Genomic DNA, 14,990 nt, shown 5'->3' with positions numbered 1-14,990 from the left:
TGCTGATTTGCTGATGCCCTGGGTGAGGCACTTCCTTGCCTCGGTTTCCCCCTTACGGTGACCACGCTGGCTGCCGACACTGTTAACAAGGATGCTGCGGGAAGGAGGAGGTGCCAGCCTCGGAGTGTGGGTTCCCGGGGGAGGGGGTGCAGGCCTTTCCCCTGTAATTTATTTCCAGCTCAGGTGCTTGTGAACTCCTCCCAATCCTCCTGCTGAAGTGTGTGCAATGTCTGTGGGTTGTCACACGCATTAATTATCTGCTGAAGGTTATAAAGTACCCCTCGCTTTGACAAGATCACCCTAAAGAAAAGGGCTTTATCAACGTTGCCATTAAATGCAATCGCAGAGAGTGGAGAAGATGGAAAGGAAAATCGCTCAAGCCAAAGAATAAATGACATTTCAGAAAACGCAGAACAAGTGGATATGAAGATCAATTGGAACTTAAAGTGACGACATGTCCAATGACATAGTCGCAGATTCTGGATTGCTTCGGGCAAGAAAGGGGGACGGTACACACGGAGCCAGACAAGAGGCCCTGAGGCAGGGTGCAAAAGGTTTGATCCTGGGCAGTGTCTTAACCCTTCTGTGCCTCCGTTTTCTCATTCATGAAATGGGACAATATTCACACTGAACCGGAAAGTGATAATAAGAGAATACAACTTCATACGCCTGGCATGTACCAGGTGCTCACAAATCACAGCTGTCATCACGGAGAGTCAACGGCGGAGGAAGCGAGAGGTGGGCACGGAATTCGCAGGTGCTCAGAACGCATTTCATTTCGTTGGACTAAAATGAAGCTTTGTTTTAAATGTCCCTGTCTCATTGTTTCCAGACTGTATGTCATCTCACCATGCAGCACATAGACCGTGCAATGCTGGTAAATATAACAGGCTCCCGCGGGGGGGGGGGGTGCTGATTTGTGGCGTGTGCCAGTCTCCATGGGGTGCATATTCCCACCGTGGCTGATTTCAAGCTCCCAGCCTGCCCTTACTGAACAGTCAGGAAGAGATGTCAGCGGCTCGTCACGTCATTTCCGTGGATTTCTGCTGTAAAGATACAACAGACGAGAGCGTAGATGATAGCAGTATGTAGTAAAGCCATCAGGAAATGATGAGTTTGGGATATTTATTACCTTTGTTCTTTTAAAGATTTTATTTATTCATTTGAGAGAGAGAGAGCAGGGGGAGGGGCAGAGGGAGAGGGAGAAGCAGACTCCCCTCTGAGTAGGGAGACCAATGCATGGATCCATCCCAGGACCCTCCTGGCTTGTGGTGAGGATCAAAGTGACGCCATAAAGATGAAAGTAGCCCTGCCCCTTCCTATCCATTTTTTTTTTTTTTAAGAACACAAATCAGATATTACTTCCTGCTTGAAACCCTCCCCAGGCTGCCTGCGGCCTAAAGAACAAACGCCAGGTTCCTAAGGATGCCTGAAGAAGCCCCTGGACGAGTGCATTTTTGCCCCTTCCACTTGGTGTCCTGGGTCTGCTCAGCTGCCCTAGGCCTGGTGACTCCCAGATCCCGGGGGTCCTCCTCTTCTTTCTGCAGCCCAGGGACCAGCACGCAGGCCCCACATCTGTCTACCTCCAGCCGCCTCCCACAGCCTCTTTCAGGCCGTCTTTCAGGATTCAATCTAAGTACAGCCCAGCATTAGCTGTGATGCCACGGAACACATCCCTGATGTGAGCCTCACTCTCCTGTGTGCAGAGGGGCCCGGGACACCTAACTCCTCGGGGTGGGCAGGAAGCCTGGCGAAGACACGCGCGAGGACTCGGGCCAGGCCCCGGCCCACTGGGGGGCGCGACCCTGCGGGTTCCGGCCCTGGGGCTGGGCTGCAGGGCGGCGGGCTAGGGAGGCCCTGCAAAGGGGCCGCGTCCGGGCTGTGGGGGGCAGGGCAGCGGGTGGGAGGGCTTCCCCGAGGTCGGTCCAGCCCCGCCGGCCCAGAGTGCCGCCAGTGGGACCTCCGGGACCTCAGCTCGGCGGGCCGCGCCTCCCGGCCTCCGCCGAGGCTTCCCCAGACCCGGCCACCACAGGCTCGCTCAGTCCATTGCCGTCCTGAATGCCCCGCGCGACTGTCCGGCGCGGTCTCGGGACCGGAGCCCCGTGTTGTGCAGGGCATGCGCGGGCCACCGGGCGCATGCCCGGTCCTCCGGAGGGGGTGGTGGGGGGGGCGGAAGCTCGGCGCGGGGACGCGGCCGGGCGCGCGCCGGGGCGGTGAAGCGCTCCTCAGCCGGTCGCCGCGCATGCGCGGCCCTCGCCTACGCAGCACGGCCAGAGGGCGCAAGCCCGCCGCTGCTGCTGCTGCTACTGCCGCCGCCGCCGCCGCCGCCGGGACCGCCGCCGCCGCCGCCGCCGGGAGCGCTGTGCGCCCGCGGCGTGAGGCGTTGGAGGGAGCGCCGCCCGTCGGTTCGCGGCGCCGCCTCGCAGTGGTCTGCCCTCGCCTCCCGGCGCCCCGCGCGGTACATGTGAGTGCGGGGAGGGGGCGGGGGCCGGGAGGCGGGCGGGTGGGCCGGCTCCTGGTGCTGGGGGTTGGCAGGGCCGCGGCCCGCGGGCGGAGGGCCGAGCGGGGCTAACCAGCCGGTCCGCGCCGCGGATGAGGCGGAGACGGACCCCTCCCGCGCGCCGCTTGGGAGGCCGAGGATGTGGGGAGGCCGGAGAAGTGGGGAGGACGAGGGAGGGGCCCGGGGAGGGCGGCACTCTGGGGAGGATCGGGGCGCGGGCGGGTCGGGAGATGTGGGACGGACTGGGGGTTTCCGGGAGGACGGGGATGTGGGGAGGCCGCCGGGGGGACAGGAGAGGCCAGGGAAGGGGGACGAGGGGGCGTGTTCTGGGAGAACGGCTATGGGTGGAGGACGGACTTGTGGGGAGGTCGGCGTGCTCCAGCAGGCCAGGGGACGAGGGGAGGCCGGGGGCTCGGGTAAACGGGGAGGTTTGGGGGACATGAGAAGGCCTGGAGGGGTTCGTGAAAGATGGGGAAGTTGGTGGATTCGGGGGTCTCGGAGAGACGGAGGGGCTCGAGGCCGGAGCGCACAGGGAGGCCGGGGGCTTGGGGAGGCCAGCCGGCCTCCTTGGGAGCTGGCCAATTGCCTCAAAGACAAAAGGGGGGAGAGAGAAAGGAGGAGGAAGAGGGAAATCCTTGGGGACCTGGAGGGGGGAGAAGAGCCCTGACCCGATATGGGGACTCACTGGCCCTGCGGCAGGGAAGGGCGAGCCTCGAACCCGGATCCGGGCCAGCTCTTTCCCCGCAGCTGGCGCTCAACTTGCTGTGGCCCTGTGGTTTTTGGGGCGAAAGCCCTGGAGACCTCGTTGATTCATTGTGCCTCCAAGTTTACCTCTTCCCAACCCAGCCCCTAGCTCTGCTTCTGGCTTAGGTGGAAGAAGGACTTGTTTCTTTCTCTCTCCTTTCCTTTCTTTTCTCAGGAGGAGGAGGAGGGGTGTGTGTGTGTGTGTGTGTGTGTGTGTGTGTGTGTGTGTGTGTGTTACTTGGTTTTATTTAATTGCAGGATTTAGCTTAATGCAGTAAGGGTAAAAAAAATTTTTTAGTCATTTCAACAGTGTCTCATTCTTGCATGGTTAGCCTGCAGCTGGGTTTTTGGCAGTGAGACTAAGATAATAGTAATGTAGTAATTATGGGAACTGGTTGAAATACATTCAAGCCGAAGGCGGTGTAAGGATTTGGGGATCTGTACATAAGACGACCAACGCTGGGATTCTTAGGTAGAATGTCAACATTTTCGTGGTTGGAAAAATAGGCCATTACTATTTGAAATGAAATACCAGAGCCTCACTCTTAATATTTTATTTGTAAAACTCATAATGGAAGCAGTCTTCTCTTGGAAATGTGTGAACTCTGGTCAGTTGTCTCATCTCTTGAAAACCTGAAAGGTGGATGAAGTGATGGAAAGATACATTGCAAATTAGCATTCACCTTACTTTTGTTGAGATCCAATGTAGGTGATTTTTTCATGCCATTGTGCTTTGGAGATAATTTTTAACATCCTGCAATATTTAAACACATGAAACTTCTGAAGAAAGTTTGCGTTCCGGTGTCTTTATGAGTACATTGTTTTCTCTTTGTGGCTGTCCTTGGAGGTGAAACACTGAATGAGCCTACCACTCGTGTCTTGAATACATTTGTGTGCTAAATGTTGTCGAAGCAGCAAGATCCCATGTTACACATTCTTTAAGTAATATCTTTCCGGTGATTATCATATACTCTGATTTAATAATGAAAACTGGGGAAAGATTGTTTAAAACCCATTGCTGTCTTTTAAAGGGTCCCACAATCAACCTAAGACTTGAGTATATACACTGAATAAAAGGACCTACGCATTGTTCAGAGGTGATGATGCATCAAGAAGCAAGTCCTTGGATAAATAAAGACATTGAATCCAGAACTTAGTGTTTAAGGTTTGGGGCCAAGAGTCCTGGGGCAGAGCCCTACAGGAGAGAGGACTTCAGCCTCTTTTCAGGCCGGCGGTCCGCTGAAGGTGAGTCGTGATTAGGAGTGAAGCTCCATGAGTGCGATGGGGTGGAAGTGTCCGGTGAAACCAGAAGTTAGGAGCCACAGTGCAGATCATTAGAACATTTCTCACTAACATCGTTTCTCTAGCACTCCATGCCCATTGTTGGAAATTAGAGAACTTGACATCCCAATTCTTAAAATTGGGTTCTTCAGCAAGTCACATAACTTTTCTCGCTGGGAAGTTTGAGAAATTGTCTAAATAACAATTGTATTGTTAAAGCTATCCCCTTAAAAAATGCTGATTAGTTCCCGCAGGAAAAATTATAGTGTCTTCTGTGTACTGTGTATGTTCTATCGTGTAGTAAAGAGTCATTTTGAACATGACTCTTCTTTTTTGGATGTTAGTTTTGAGTTGCTACTTCTCTATCTCTAAAGATTTTATGGAAACCTTTTTTCCTGTATTTTTAAGTGTCTTAATTTTGAGAAAATACTTGTCTCAAGGGTAACACAGGAAAGATGAGAGTCAAAGTCTTAATATGTAAGTCTTTAACTTTTGAAAGTAAACATTTTCAGTTTAGACAGTTTTCGGCTAAAATCTTGTTTTAAATTTCAATATAATTAAAAATTCTATCGTTTGTGAAATGAGGGGTTTTTTTTGGCTTGTAAACCAGTAAAGTTTAGTTTCTGTAGTAGTTTATTTTGTCTTAAAGCTCGAGCTTAAGAACTTATTTCGTTACTGTATGTCCTTACTAAAATCCCTTAAATAATTAGCAAAATATTGCTGTGGGGGTCTTTGGGAATTTTTACTGATGCCTATAGAAATTATTTAAAATGCAAATTCTAAAAACTTGGGCAAAGTAAATGACCTTATTTGAGTGAATAGTAGTAAATTCCAGGAAGTTTGTGAGTGCAGTAAGCATTCAAATCTGAAGTCGCATCTCTGTCCTTAGAAGGATCCTCGGTGGAAGAGGATGAGCGCGGTTCCAGCTCCTGTTTGGGTGTACCTGTGTTTCAGTGCCTCAGCCAGCTGCCTTAAGTAGTTGTTTTTTTATGTCTCTTCTGAAAACCATGTTTCGTAGTGGATTATTTAAACCGTTGATGGCTTTTTCTCTCTGCTAATATTTGTGCAAGGTTTTTTTTTTTTCTCTCTTCCATTTCATGACTACCAAAAGGCAACCTAGTGTAGGAGAAATGAAATTGCTGTCTACCACTTTGTGGCATTAATTTCTAGGAATGGTGCCAAATCTTACCATTCAGAACTACATAAATGTGTTTCTGATTATAAAGTGCCAGAAGAACCCCCTCTCTTCCTGTCTGTAACAGTTGTATTGTTTTTTTTTGCTAGGCTCTATCATGGAAATAAAATTCAGATAGGCATATGTAATTCAAGTTTCAGGATAGGTGAGATTTTTAGCAAATGCTGTTAATTATGGTCTGATTTGCATAAACACTAATGAAGTGGTTTTTAGAGGAAAGTATGAAATAGATGTTTTTGGCTGGGTGGCACTATTGCCACTTTTTAGCAGTTGAAAGCCTCCGAGAAGGGAACAAGTAGCATCGTCACAGAGTTTACTTATTTGTCAGGACATGAAGGTCTTTCCTTGCAAGCTTTGTATTGAACGAAACAAATTCTGCCTAGATCTTATTGATATACATTGGCATTTACTGTAAACTCATTTTTCAGAACAAGAAAAATGACCAAAGTCATACATGTGAATGTTATCCACTGATAGGGGAGGAGATGTAATGTTACTGCTACGTGTGGGGTATTGTGTGTTGTTGGTAGGTGTCACTACCTTTTTACCGATGAATTAAATCTGGGAGATGACACGTGCCAGACCTGAAGTGATTGCTTTCATGCTTTTTCTGCTTTATTCCTCCTGAGAACCATTGATTGTGGTATTGCTATCCTCATTTTTGCAGAGGAGACACTGGAAGTTTGGAGTTCGAGGAGCTTGCCGTGGGCTTCTTGGCCCACAAGGGGTAGGTCCTTGTTGGCTGGGCCTGCTGAACTCTCTGTGCAGCTTCTAGGACCAGACAGGACTAGAGCAGCAGTAGTCTCACAGATCTGAACCCAGCCTTCCGAAGGGGGAGTGAGTAGCATGCAGGTGTAAGTACCGTGTCTGGGAGAGTTGAAATAATTATATTTTCTGTTTGAATCTGACGCTTTCATATCATGAAGCTGTGATCTGGCCAACATGGTGTAGGTAAACATTTTAATGAACATACCAAAATTGTTTAATTATTTTAAGTTAATTTAAAATCAGTTAAATACAAATATATAATGCATAGTGCAGTGATTGACGCTTCTTATTTGTTCAAGGTTGTGCTTTACACTACCTCTACATTGTTACACAGTTTTTTCATTGGTGACTTTTTTTGGGGGGGGGGGTGTCAGTGTTTATGAATATAGTTTTGTGGGAAGCAAGGTGTAATGTGAGGGAAAAGTAAATTGTAAATTTCTCATGCAGGTTTCATCCCCTTGTAGTAAATCCTAGAATTTATAATCTCTAACACATTGCTGCTCTATAAATGTTTCTGAAGTGAATGTGCTCATTCTCACCGATTTAGAATTTTCCATAGTGCTTTTAAGACTTGACGTACTCTGTCCTCCTTTATTTAGGGCCAGTGGACCAAAACCAAGGCTCAGAAGAACCTAAAAAGTTTTATCTATGGGCTGTCTGTGCCTAGGATCTCCTTTCTGCCTCCATTTTCTATCTTAAAAGTCCTGCCATCTGGTGCTTTGGATTGTGCTGTGAATGGTAGGTGTTTGTTGGGTCTACTTGTGACCAAAGCACCATGTGTTTGTCTTTGATGGACTGAAGAAAGAGCTGAAGGGGTTTTATACATTCCATATTTGTAGTGCATTGTGTGTCTTTTTATAGAATTTAAGCAACACGAGGGCAGAAACTTTGTTTTACACACTATGGCATCCCCAGTGTCTGACACAATATTTATTGAATGAAAGAACCCAGGCTCATTCGTTGTTGGAGAACTGTTCCTGCGTCAGTCAGCAGTCCACTGTTTTTTGTTTGCCTTGGTAAAGAACCTTACTTACAAACCAGGTAGGACTTGATACCAGGGAGAATTTGGATTGTCTGTTTCTATCTTTGTCTGCTTTATTTTAGATTACAAATATCATGAAACTTGAGCTGCGGGAAAAAGGCATTTCTCTGTCCCTTTATAGTTTTCAAATGTTTTTTTCTAGAAATTAATTTTGTAGGAATTGGTCATGTGTTCGTTAGGACTCATTCTATATTCTGAAGACCTAGGAAGTTGGGATTTATAAAAGATCCTTGATGACTGGTCTAGAAGCTCTAATGTATCTTCTACTAATCAGTTGGATTCATCATGTACTTTACAAGGGTTTTACATTATGCCCTGAAACCATTTTTAAAAATGCATCTTCCCAGGGGCGCCTGGGTGGCTCAGTTGTGAAGCATCTGCCTTCAGCTCAGGGCATGATCCCAAGGTCCTGGAATCGAGCCCCACATCGGGCTCCCTGCTCCGCTGGCAGCCTGCTTCTTCCTCTCCCACTTCCCCTGCTTGTGTTACCTCTCTCGCTGGCTGTCTCTCTCTGTCAAATAAATAAATAAAATCTTAAAAAAAAAAAAATCCATCTTCCTAACACTGTAATGCCAGTTCCATGACACACCGGCCTTCCGATGATCTGCTTAGAGAGTCTTTTACGTTGTTGTTCAGAGTAAACGTTTTGAGCAACAGGTCACTTACCTTCACTCAGGCAAGAAAAGTTAGTATTTGCGTAGAAAAAAGAGTTTGTTCTTCCTCAGCAAGTTCCCCTTGGTCTTGCTTATTGCGAAGGGAAACACGTGCGTGCGCACACCACAGTAAACCAGTAAACTGGTTGTTTGCAGTGGTTCTCAAAGTACAACTGCATCACCATCACTTGGCCGGGTTAGAAATGCCTGTGCTCGTGCCCCACCTCTGACCTCCTGAATCAGACTCGGGGGGTGGGGCCCGCAGTCTGTTTGAACATGCTGTCCAGGAGCTTTTGTTGCATGCTAGTGTCTGTCAACCACTACTCGAGAGTGTTTTAAGAGAAATGCAAGTCGTAGCAGGCAAAAAATCAGTCGTAAATGGCAGAGGCATGTGTTTGGCTTCTGACCACTTAGATTTGCTAGTGAGATTGCCTTCACTTCAGGACTCTTTTTCAGTATGTTTTTCAGGTTTTCTAGAGTCTTGGGAAGACCTCACAACTAATTTTGTTTAGGGATTTTGAATGTTTTATGCTGAGGTCATTAAATTCTTTTGAATCTTGGTTTGGATTTTAAATAAATGATTTTGCATTGAAATAGCAATTTGTATGGCCCCTGGACTTGTGGTTTTTGGCAGATAGCAGGAAAGTGTGTATATGTGGGTGCTCAAGGCACGTGTTCCCTGGTGGTTTTGTTTTGGTGTTGAGAGATTGGCTTGCTTATACTAGAGTCAGGATGATTTCCAAGTCTTGGGGTGACTACTAAAACGGTATTGTGTGAATTGATTCTATGCCTAGCATTAAGGTCATATCTAAATTTAATATGTATTGTTTTGCCTTTGTCCTTTAGTTTTTCCCTAAGATCAGAGCTAGATAAAAGTTAGTGTTCAAAGATGGAATTGGTGATATGCTTACTTTCTACTATGTCTTATGCAGAGTTGGACGCACCTGAAGGCAAATAGAATATTGTGAGCTCAGGGACAGGGACTCTGTATTATCCTGTACGGATCTGTGGGTCCTTCACAGCTTCCTCCTCCTCCTACTATAGTGGGTTGGCCCTCAGTCATTGGTTTAATGATTGAAGAAGAGTCTGTGCTTCTGCTGAGGGGGCCTTGTGACCTTGAAGTACATGAAGTTGTTACTAAGGTAGAGAAGAGAATTAGGGACAGACGGGTGGACTTAGGTTACCATCATGTGGACGCGAAGTACAAAGGATGTTTCCACGTCCTCTTCTGGCCCCCGTCAGACTGAGTCAGTGGTGCAGCCCTGTGATGGAGAAAATAAAAGGAATGAGCTGGTGGGAAAAAGTGATCTGCAACAGTTTCTTTCTCCTTACATTGGTCAAGTGAAGTTAAAGTTCTAGTTTATAGTCAGTTATAGACTGTGAGCCCACTAAATGTACATCAGAGCGCCTGGCCTGGAGCACCTCTCAGTGAGGGAGTCTCCTGTTGCTCCCCGCTGTGCTGGGAGGCTCCAGCCGCCCCCCAGTCTTCTCTCTCATGACTGCTTCAGCCCTGCTCTGGTCTTGTGTCAGTCGCCCCGCCCCGCCCCTTCTGGTGGTTTCTGCTGTGTTGCTGCCTTGTGGTTTTAAATAGCCTTTTCCTGGTTACAGTGAGGTTGCACATTTTTATACATTTACTGGCCATTCGGATTCACTGTTTTTCGAAGTGCCCATATTTTTCTATTAGGTTATTTTTAAATTGATTTGTAGACTATATATATTCAGAACACACATTCTTTGTTGGTTATGTATTTTGCTGCTGTCTCTTCCCACTTTGTCATATGCAGTTTCACTGACTCAGTGGTTTTTTTGTGTTTGTTTTTTTTTTTATGAATAGAAGTTCTTAAGTTTAATTAGTGCCATTTGTCAGTCTTTTCCTTTGTAAGCTTTTTGTGTCTTTCCCTGCCCTGAGGTCATGAACTAGTTCCTCATTTATTCTCTAAATGCTTTTATACTTTTGCTTTTAACCTTTAACTTTGTAATTCTCTCAGAATTGGTTTTGGTGCATAATCTGAAGAAGGAATCCAGCTTCATTAACCTGTGGACAGGCTAGTTGTCTGAACACCGTTCATTGAAAAGAGCATCTTTCCCCCAGCGCTCTGCAGTGCCCCTTTTCTTGGAAATGAAAGGTCCGTGTGTATGTGCATCTGTTTTGGACTTTCTTGAATTCCACTGGTACTGCCCAGTTTAAGTTGCTTCAATTATTTTAGTTTTATAACAGGTCTTATTGTGGAACTCTTCCCACTTGGTTCCTTTTTAAGCATACCTTGGCCCTCCTTGACCCTTTGCAGATCTGTATCTGTTTTAGAATCCCTTGCTGACTTGCAAGGAATTTCTGCCTGCTGTTGCTTGGGATGACGTCGAACGTGATCAGTGTGTGGAGAGTCGTTTCTTGGTTTGAGTTATTACAAATAAAGCCTTTGAATAATTTTGCTCAAGTCTTCATGTGACCATCGGCTTTTGTTTTTCCTGGAAATGGTTGGGTCTAGCACTGTAATGGCTGGATCCTGTGGTAGGCCTATGTTGGCTTTTTGAGAAAGTGTCAAACTCTGTCCTGGAATGGCTGAACCATTTCACATTCCTCCCAGCTTTGTGTGAGAGTTCCAGTCACGCTGGATCGTTGGGGCAACATTTGGTATGGTTAGTCTTTTAGCTTTTCAGCCATTCCGATAGGTGTGTAATGGTTTTTCTTTGTGGTTTTGCCACCTGTGTATCTTTTGGTGTTCAAATCTTTTGCCTATTAAATTTTTTGTCTTATTGGTGGGTTCTTTATATATTCTGGATACAAGTCTTTGTCAGATGTGTGCTGTGCTTTTCTCTCATGCTATGGTTTGTTTTTGCATTCTCTCTCTCTCTTTCAAAGATTTTATTTATTTGAGGTAGGGAGAGAGAGCAGGATGGGGGGAGGGGCCGAGGGAGAGGGAGCAGCGGACTCCCCACTGAGCAGGGAGCCTGCTGCCTTTGGGACTCAATCCCAGCGCCCTGAGATCATGACCTGAGCCCAAGGCAGACACTTAACTGACTGAGTCTCCCAGGTACCCCTGGACTGTGGTTTTTCAGTGTCGTAGTTAAGAAGTTGTTGCCTAATCCTAGGTCACAAAGGTTTTCTCCTTTATTTCCCTCCATCCCCCTCTAGAAAAGTTTCAGGTTTACATTTAGGTCTGTGATTCATTTTTATATATGGTGTAGAATATTATTTGTAGGATTCTTAACTTAGTTCTGATTATTTGTAGGAGTCTATTGAGGCATAGAATGAAGATATAGCTCCTTCTGAGAGCTTTTTTTTTAATTTATTTTCTTTTTTGCTTCAACCAGTTTAAAGCAGGTTTAAGGCTTGAGGTATTTTGGACCGCCCAGTGCTGTGATTTTACTGGAGAGGTGATTCACCTCTGGTTTCTTTTATCTTGAGCTCTGTAGCCTTTAGGGCCCTGCTTCTGGAGGTAGTGTTTTTGGTTAAACACCCTAAGGGACCCAGCTTTTGATTCTTACTCCTCTTTCCCTGCATGGTTGTAAAAATGGAAGTTGAAAATTTTCAGAATTGGCAAATGACTGCAGGGCAGAGGTGGTTTCTGTGCTTGTTCATCTCTTTGGGTTCCTGATTTCACTTTAATTTTGGCCTGTTCTTTCCTTATTGTCTTGTCAGTTTCTGGTTGATTTTAAGATTTTAAAGTATTCTGTCCATCTTTTTTAGTCTTTTTCAGGGGAATGATTGGGCCAGATAACACAGCCTGTAGTTAAGGATACAGGGAAAAGTGTGTTTTATTTCACTGCAGTGTTTGGAGTCTAGACTTGGATCTGTGTCTCCTGTAGTCGTTGCTAGCCATGTGTGGCTATTTAAATTAAAATTAAATAAAATGAAAAGTTCTGTTTGACAGTGACACTAGCCCCAGTTTGGGTGCTCAGTATGCAGGTGTGGCTAGTGGCTACCACCTCGGACAGTGCAGAGATGGGACATTTTCATCGTCATGGAGCGTTCTCTTACACAGTGCTGGCCGGACTCTTGACTTTTTCCGAAGTCCGCCTAGAGCAGGCACAGCTAGACAGAGGATTGAGCCTCTTTGACAGGCGTATCATGGAGCCTGTCTCTAAGGTGGTGTGGGTTCTCAGACCGGTATAGGTGGGATCATGGGAGGCTGTGGTGCACTGAGTAGAAAACCACTAAGTACTGATATTTAATTTACAAATACCTGCCTAGTGCTTCCTTAGGGTGTCTGTTTCTTTCTTTTTTCTTTAATTTACAAAAAGTAGCAGTAATTTAAAAATTATCAAAATTAAATAGCGAGTCAAAAATTAAATTTTACCCTTAGCTAAAGTCTCAGGTATTAGTAATCAAAGATGTCTAGGTATCGTAGTTTGTGTAGAGACGCAGGTCTTTTTAGTAGAAAGAGCATCTTAACTAGGAAACAGGAGGTTGAGGTACAAATACTGGTGCGTTGCCTTTAGTCACGTGACTTCTGGTACTGTCTATATAAACTCTAGTATCTGTGATCTTTGAAGCTCTGCGTGCAGTTACTATGTGGGATGGTGTACACATGTAAAGTGCCAGGACAGTTGACCCCTGAACAGTGCGGGCCGCCGGACCCTTCCCCATAGTTGAGAATCGGCAGTTAGCACATATTTTGTATGTGTATCATATACTGTATTATAAAAAGGTAAGTTAGAGAAAAGAGGATGTTGAGAAAATTATGAGAAACTACATTTACTATGCGGCATGTATCAAAAAAAATCTGTGTATACGTGGACCCAGTTGTTGAGGCGTCAACAGTATTAAATACCTGTCTTGTGCCTGGTGTAGTGTCAGCCCCCGGGGGCACAGACAGGAGGGGAGTGAGGCAGTCAGCGTGCAGTGTGATGCCTACAGTGATAGTGCCAGAGCAGAGTGCTCTGAGGACCTGGAGGGCATGTCCCCGTCACGGTCACGCTCAGAGGTCAGCAAACTTTCTCTGTTAAAGGTCAGATAGTAAACATTTCAGGCTTTGTAGGCCACATAGGGCCTGTCACATAGCTGCCTTTTTTTTTTTTTTAAACAACCTTTAAAAGGGTAAAAACCTTGATTAGCCCAGAACCATACAGAAACTGGCTGTGGACCAGATGCCGTGACCTCTGCAGGTCTGGCTGTCTGCAGGGATCTGTAGAAAGAGAGTGGAAGGTGGGAAGCAGGCAGGGCCTCGTGGAGGACATGCCCGCTCTAAAGGTGCAGAGGCGGGAGAGGCTGGGGTCTGTGAGACTGGATGTTTTTACTAGTGTTTAGGAGTACAGAAAGGGTTGGGTCGAGAAGGAGGTAGGGTTGATACTATTGACAAGATCAGAGCAGCGTGTGGTTGATTCTGACGGGAGCAGATTCCTATGACAAGCGGGTGGTTAACTAGTACAAGGGTCGGTCAAGGAGGTGTTGCAGTCATGCGCTTCAGAAGGGAGAGGAGGGCTTTTAAAGAGCAAATGGTACTCACCTGCTGCAGGCACTGGGGCTTTTTGACCTTCACTTTGGTTTTATTTAATAGTGCTTTAAATATTTGTCTGGGATGGCGGTGCTGAGGCTGCGGAACTTAGGCTGTCGTTGTCCCCAGAATCTTGCTGTTTGGGTGGAGGAAGACACTGACAGGCCCGATTTAACATCCGCTCTAGTTTGTTGCACAGGAAGCTCCACCACCGCAGAGTCCTGCGTCTCTCTCGTCTATTGCCTTGTGTCCTGGGGCCGTGCATGGCATTTGTCAGCCACTCCACAGATACTGGTGTCATGTGAAGGCGTGCTGAGGGGGACAGGAGAGAGGTGTCTCACCTGGGGGAAGGGCACAGCTCCCACCGCACATGCGTCCAGGTCATCCCGGGGAAGAAGGTCCAGGTGGAGGAGGTGTCGAGGAGGGCACAGGTTGTTCTGTACACCGAAAATGGCTTAATGTTGCTGCTTTGTAGGATTCACGGGAGATAGCATGACAGTCAGACTGCGCTTGATCATTCAGGGACCGACAGGTCATATCAAGGAGTTGGGATTTCCTCTTCTTCAAAAGGAGTAATTCTAAAGTACTAGAAACCAGGTGTCCTGATACCCAAGCCGGCACCCTTTTCATATTACACAATGCGTACAATGTCAAGCAAGTGTCATCAGGTCTTGGGTTCCATATCCATTAGTGATAGCCGGACTATTAAAGTTCTGTAAGCCCCTGGTGAACTTTTCATCTTTTGGGGAGAGTGAGGATATAGGAGAAATATTTGTTTTCTCAGGTGTGAAAAAAAGTTGAAACTCTTTAAATTTAAAGGCAAGCAAGGTCCATATGTCTTTGAATTCTAGTTCTCCGGAAGGATAGCAGGTATGTGTAGTAGATACTCAGTACCCGAATAAATGCAAAAAAATACAAAAACCCTTTGCTTTTGTGTATACTCTTGTAGCAGGCGTTGTACTGGACTCTGCAGGGTGATAACTGGATGAGAAATGATCCTCTCCAAAAGGTCTTTGCAGCCGAGGGAGGGAGACAGAGAAGTCAGTCAGTGATGATGGTACAGTGGGTAAGTCCTGTGATAGAGGTGCGCCCAGAGCATTATGACGGGTACTTATCTTTCTTCAGTCCCCCACTTTTTTTTTTTTTTTTTAAGATTTTATTTATTTATTCGACAGAGACAGAGACAGCCAGCGAGAGAGGGAACACAAGCAGGGGGAGTGGGAGAGGAAGAAGCAGGCTCCCAGCGGAGGAGCCTGATGTGGGGCTCGATCCCATAACACCGGGATCACGCCCTGAGCTGAAGGCAGACACTTAACCACTGTGCCACCCAGATGCCCCATCAGTCCCCCACATTCTTAACCCTTTTTATACC

The 14,990-nt window shown here is 46.6% G+C and overlaps 1 protein-coding gene and 1 long non-coding RNA gene across 2 annotated transcripts in view; both read left to right on the top strand.

Annotated features, from left to right (window-relative positions):
- The first annotated feature begins 454 nt into the window (after window positions 1–454).
- LOC148108102 (uncharacterized) overlaps window positions 455–14,990 on the top strand; it is a 100,480-nt gene continuing 85,944 nt past the window's right edge. Inside the window, exons 1-2 of the mRNA XM_087853887.1 lie at window positions 455–509; window positions 1,975–2,464. Coding sequence (XP_087710013.1) covers window positions 455–509; window positions 1,975–2,464 — 545 coding nt within the window. The remainder of the gene's footprint in view (window positions 510–1,974; window positions 2,465–14,990) is intronic.
- LOC148108103 (uncharacterized) lies at window positions 2,976–13,204 on the top strand. The gene is made up of 2 exons (XR_015721187.1): window positions 2,976–5,500; window positions 6,388–13,204. It is a non-coding gene; the product is annotated as an uncharacterized LOC148108103 (long non-coding RNA).

This window comes from Ursus americanus, chromosome 22, assembly GCF_024610735.1.
Source record: "Ursus americanus isolate L20-20 chromosome 22, mUrsAme1.1.p, whole genome shotgun sequence".
In the NCBI taxonomy this organism is placed as follows: domain Eukaryota; kingdom Metazoa; phylum Chordata; class Mammalia; order Carnivora; family Ursidae; genus Ursus; species Ursus americanus.
The sequence above is the reverse complement of the archived record's forward strand: the minus strand, read 5'-3'. Positions and strand labels throughout refer to the sequence as shown.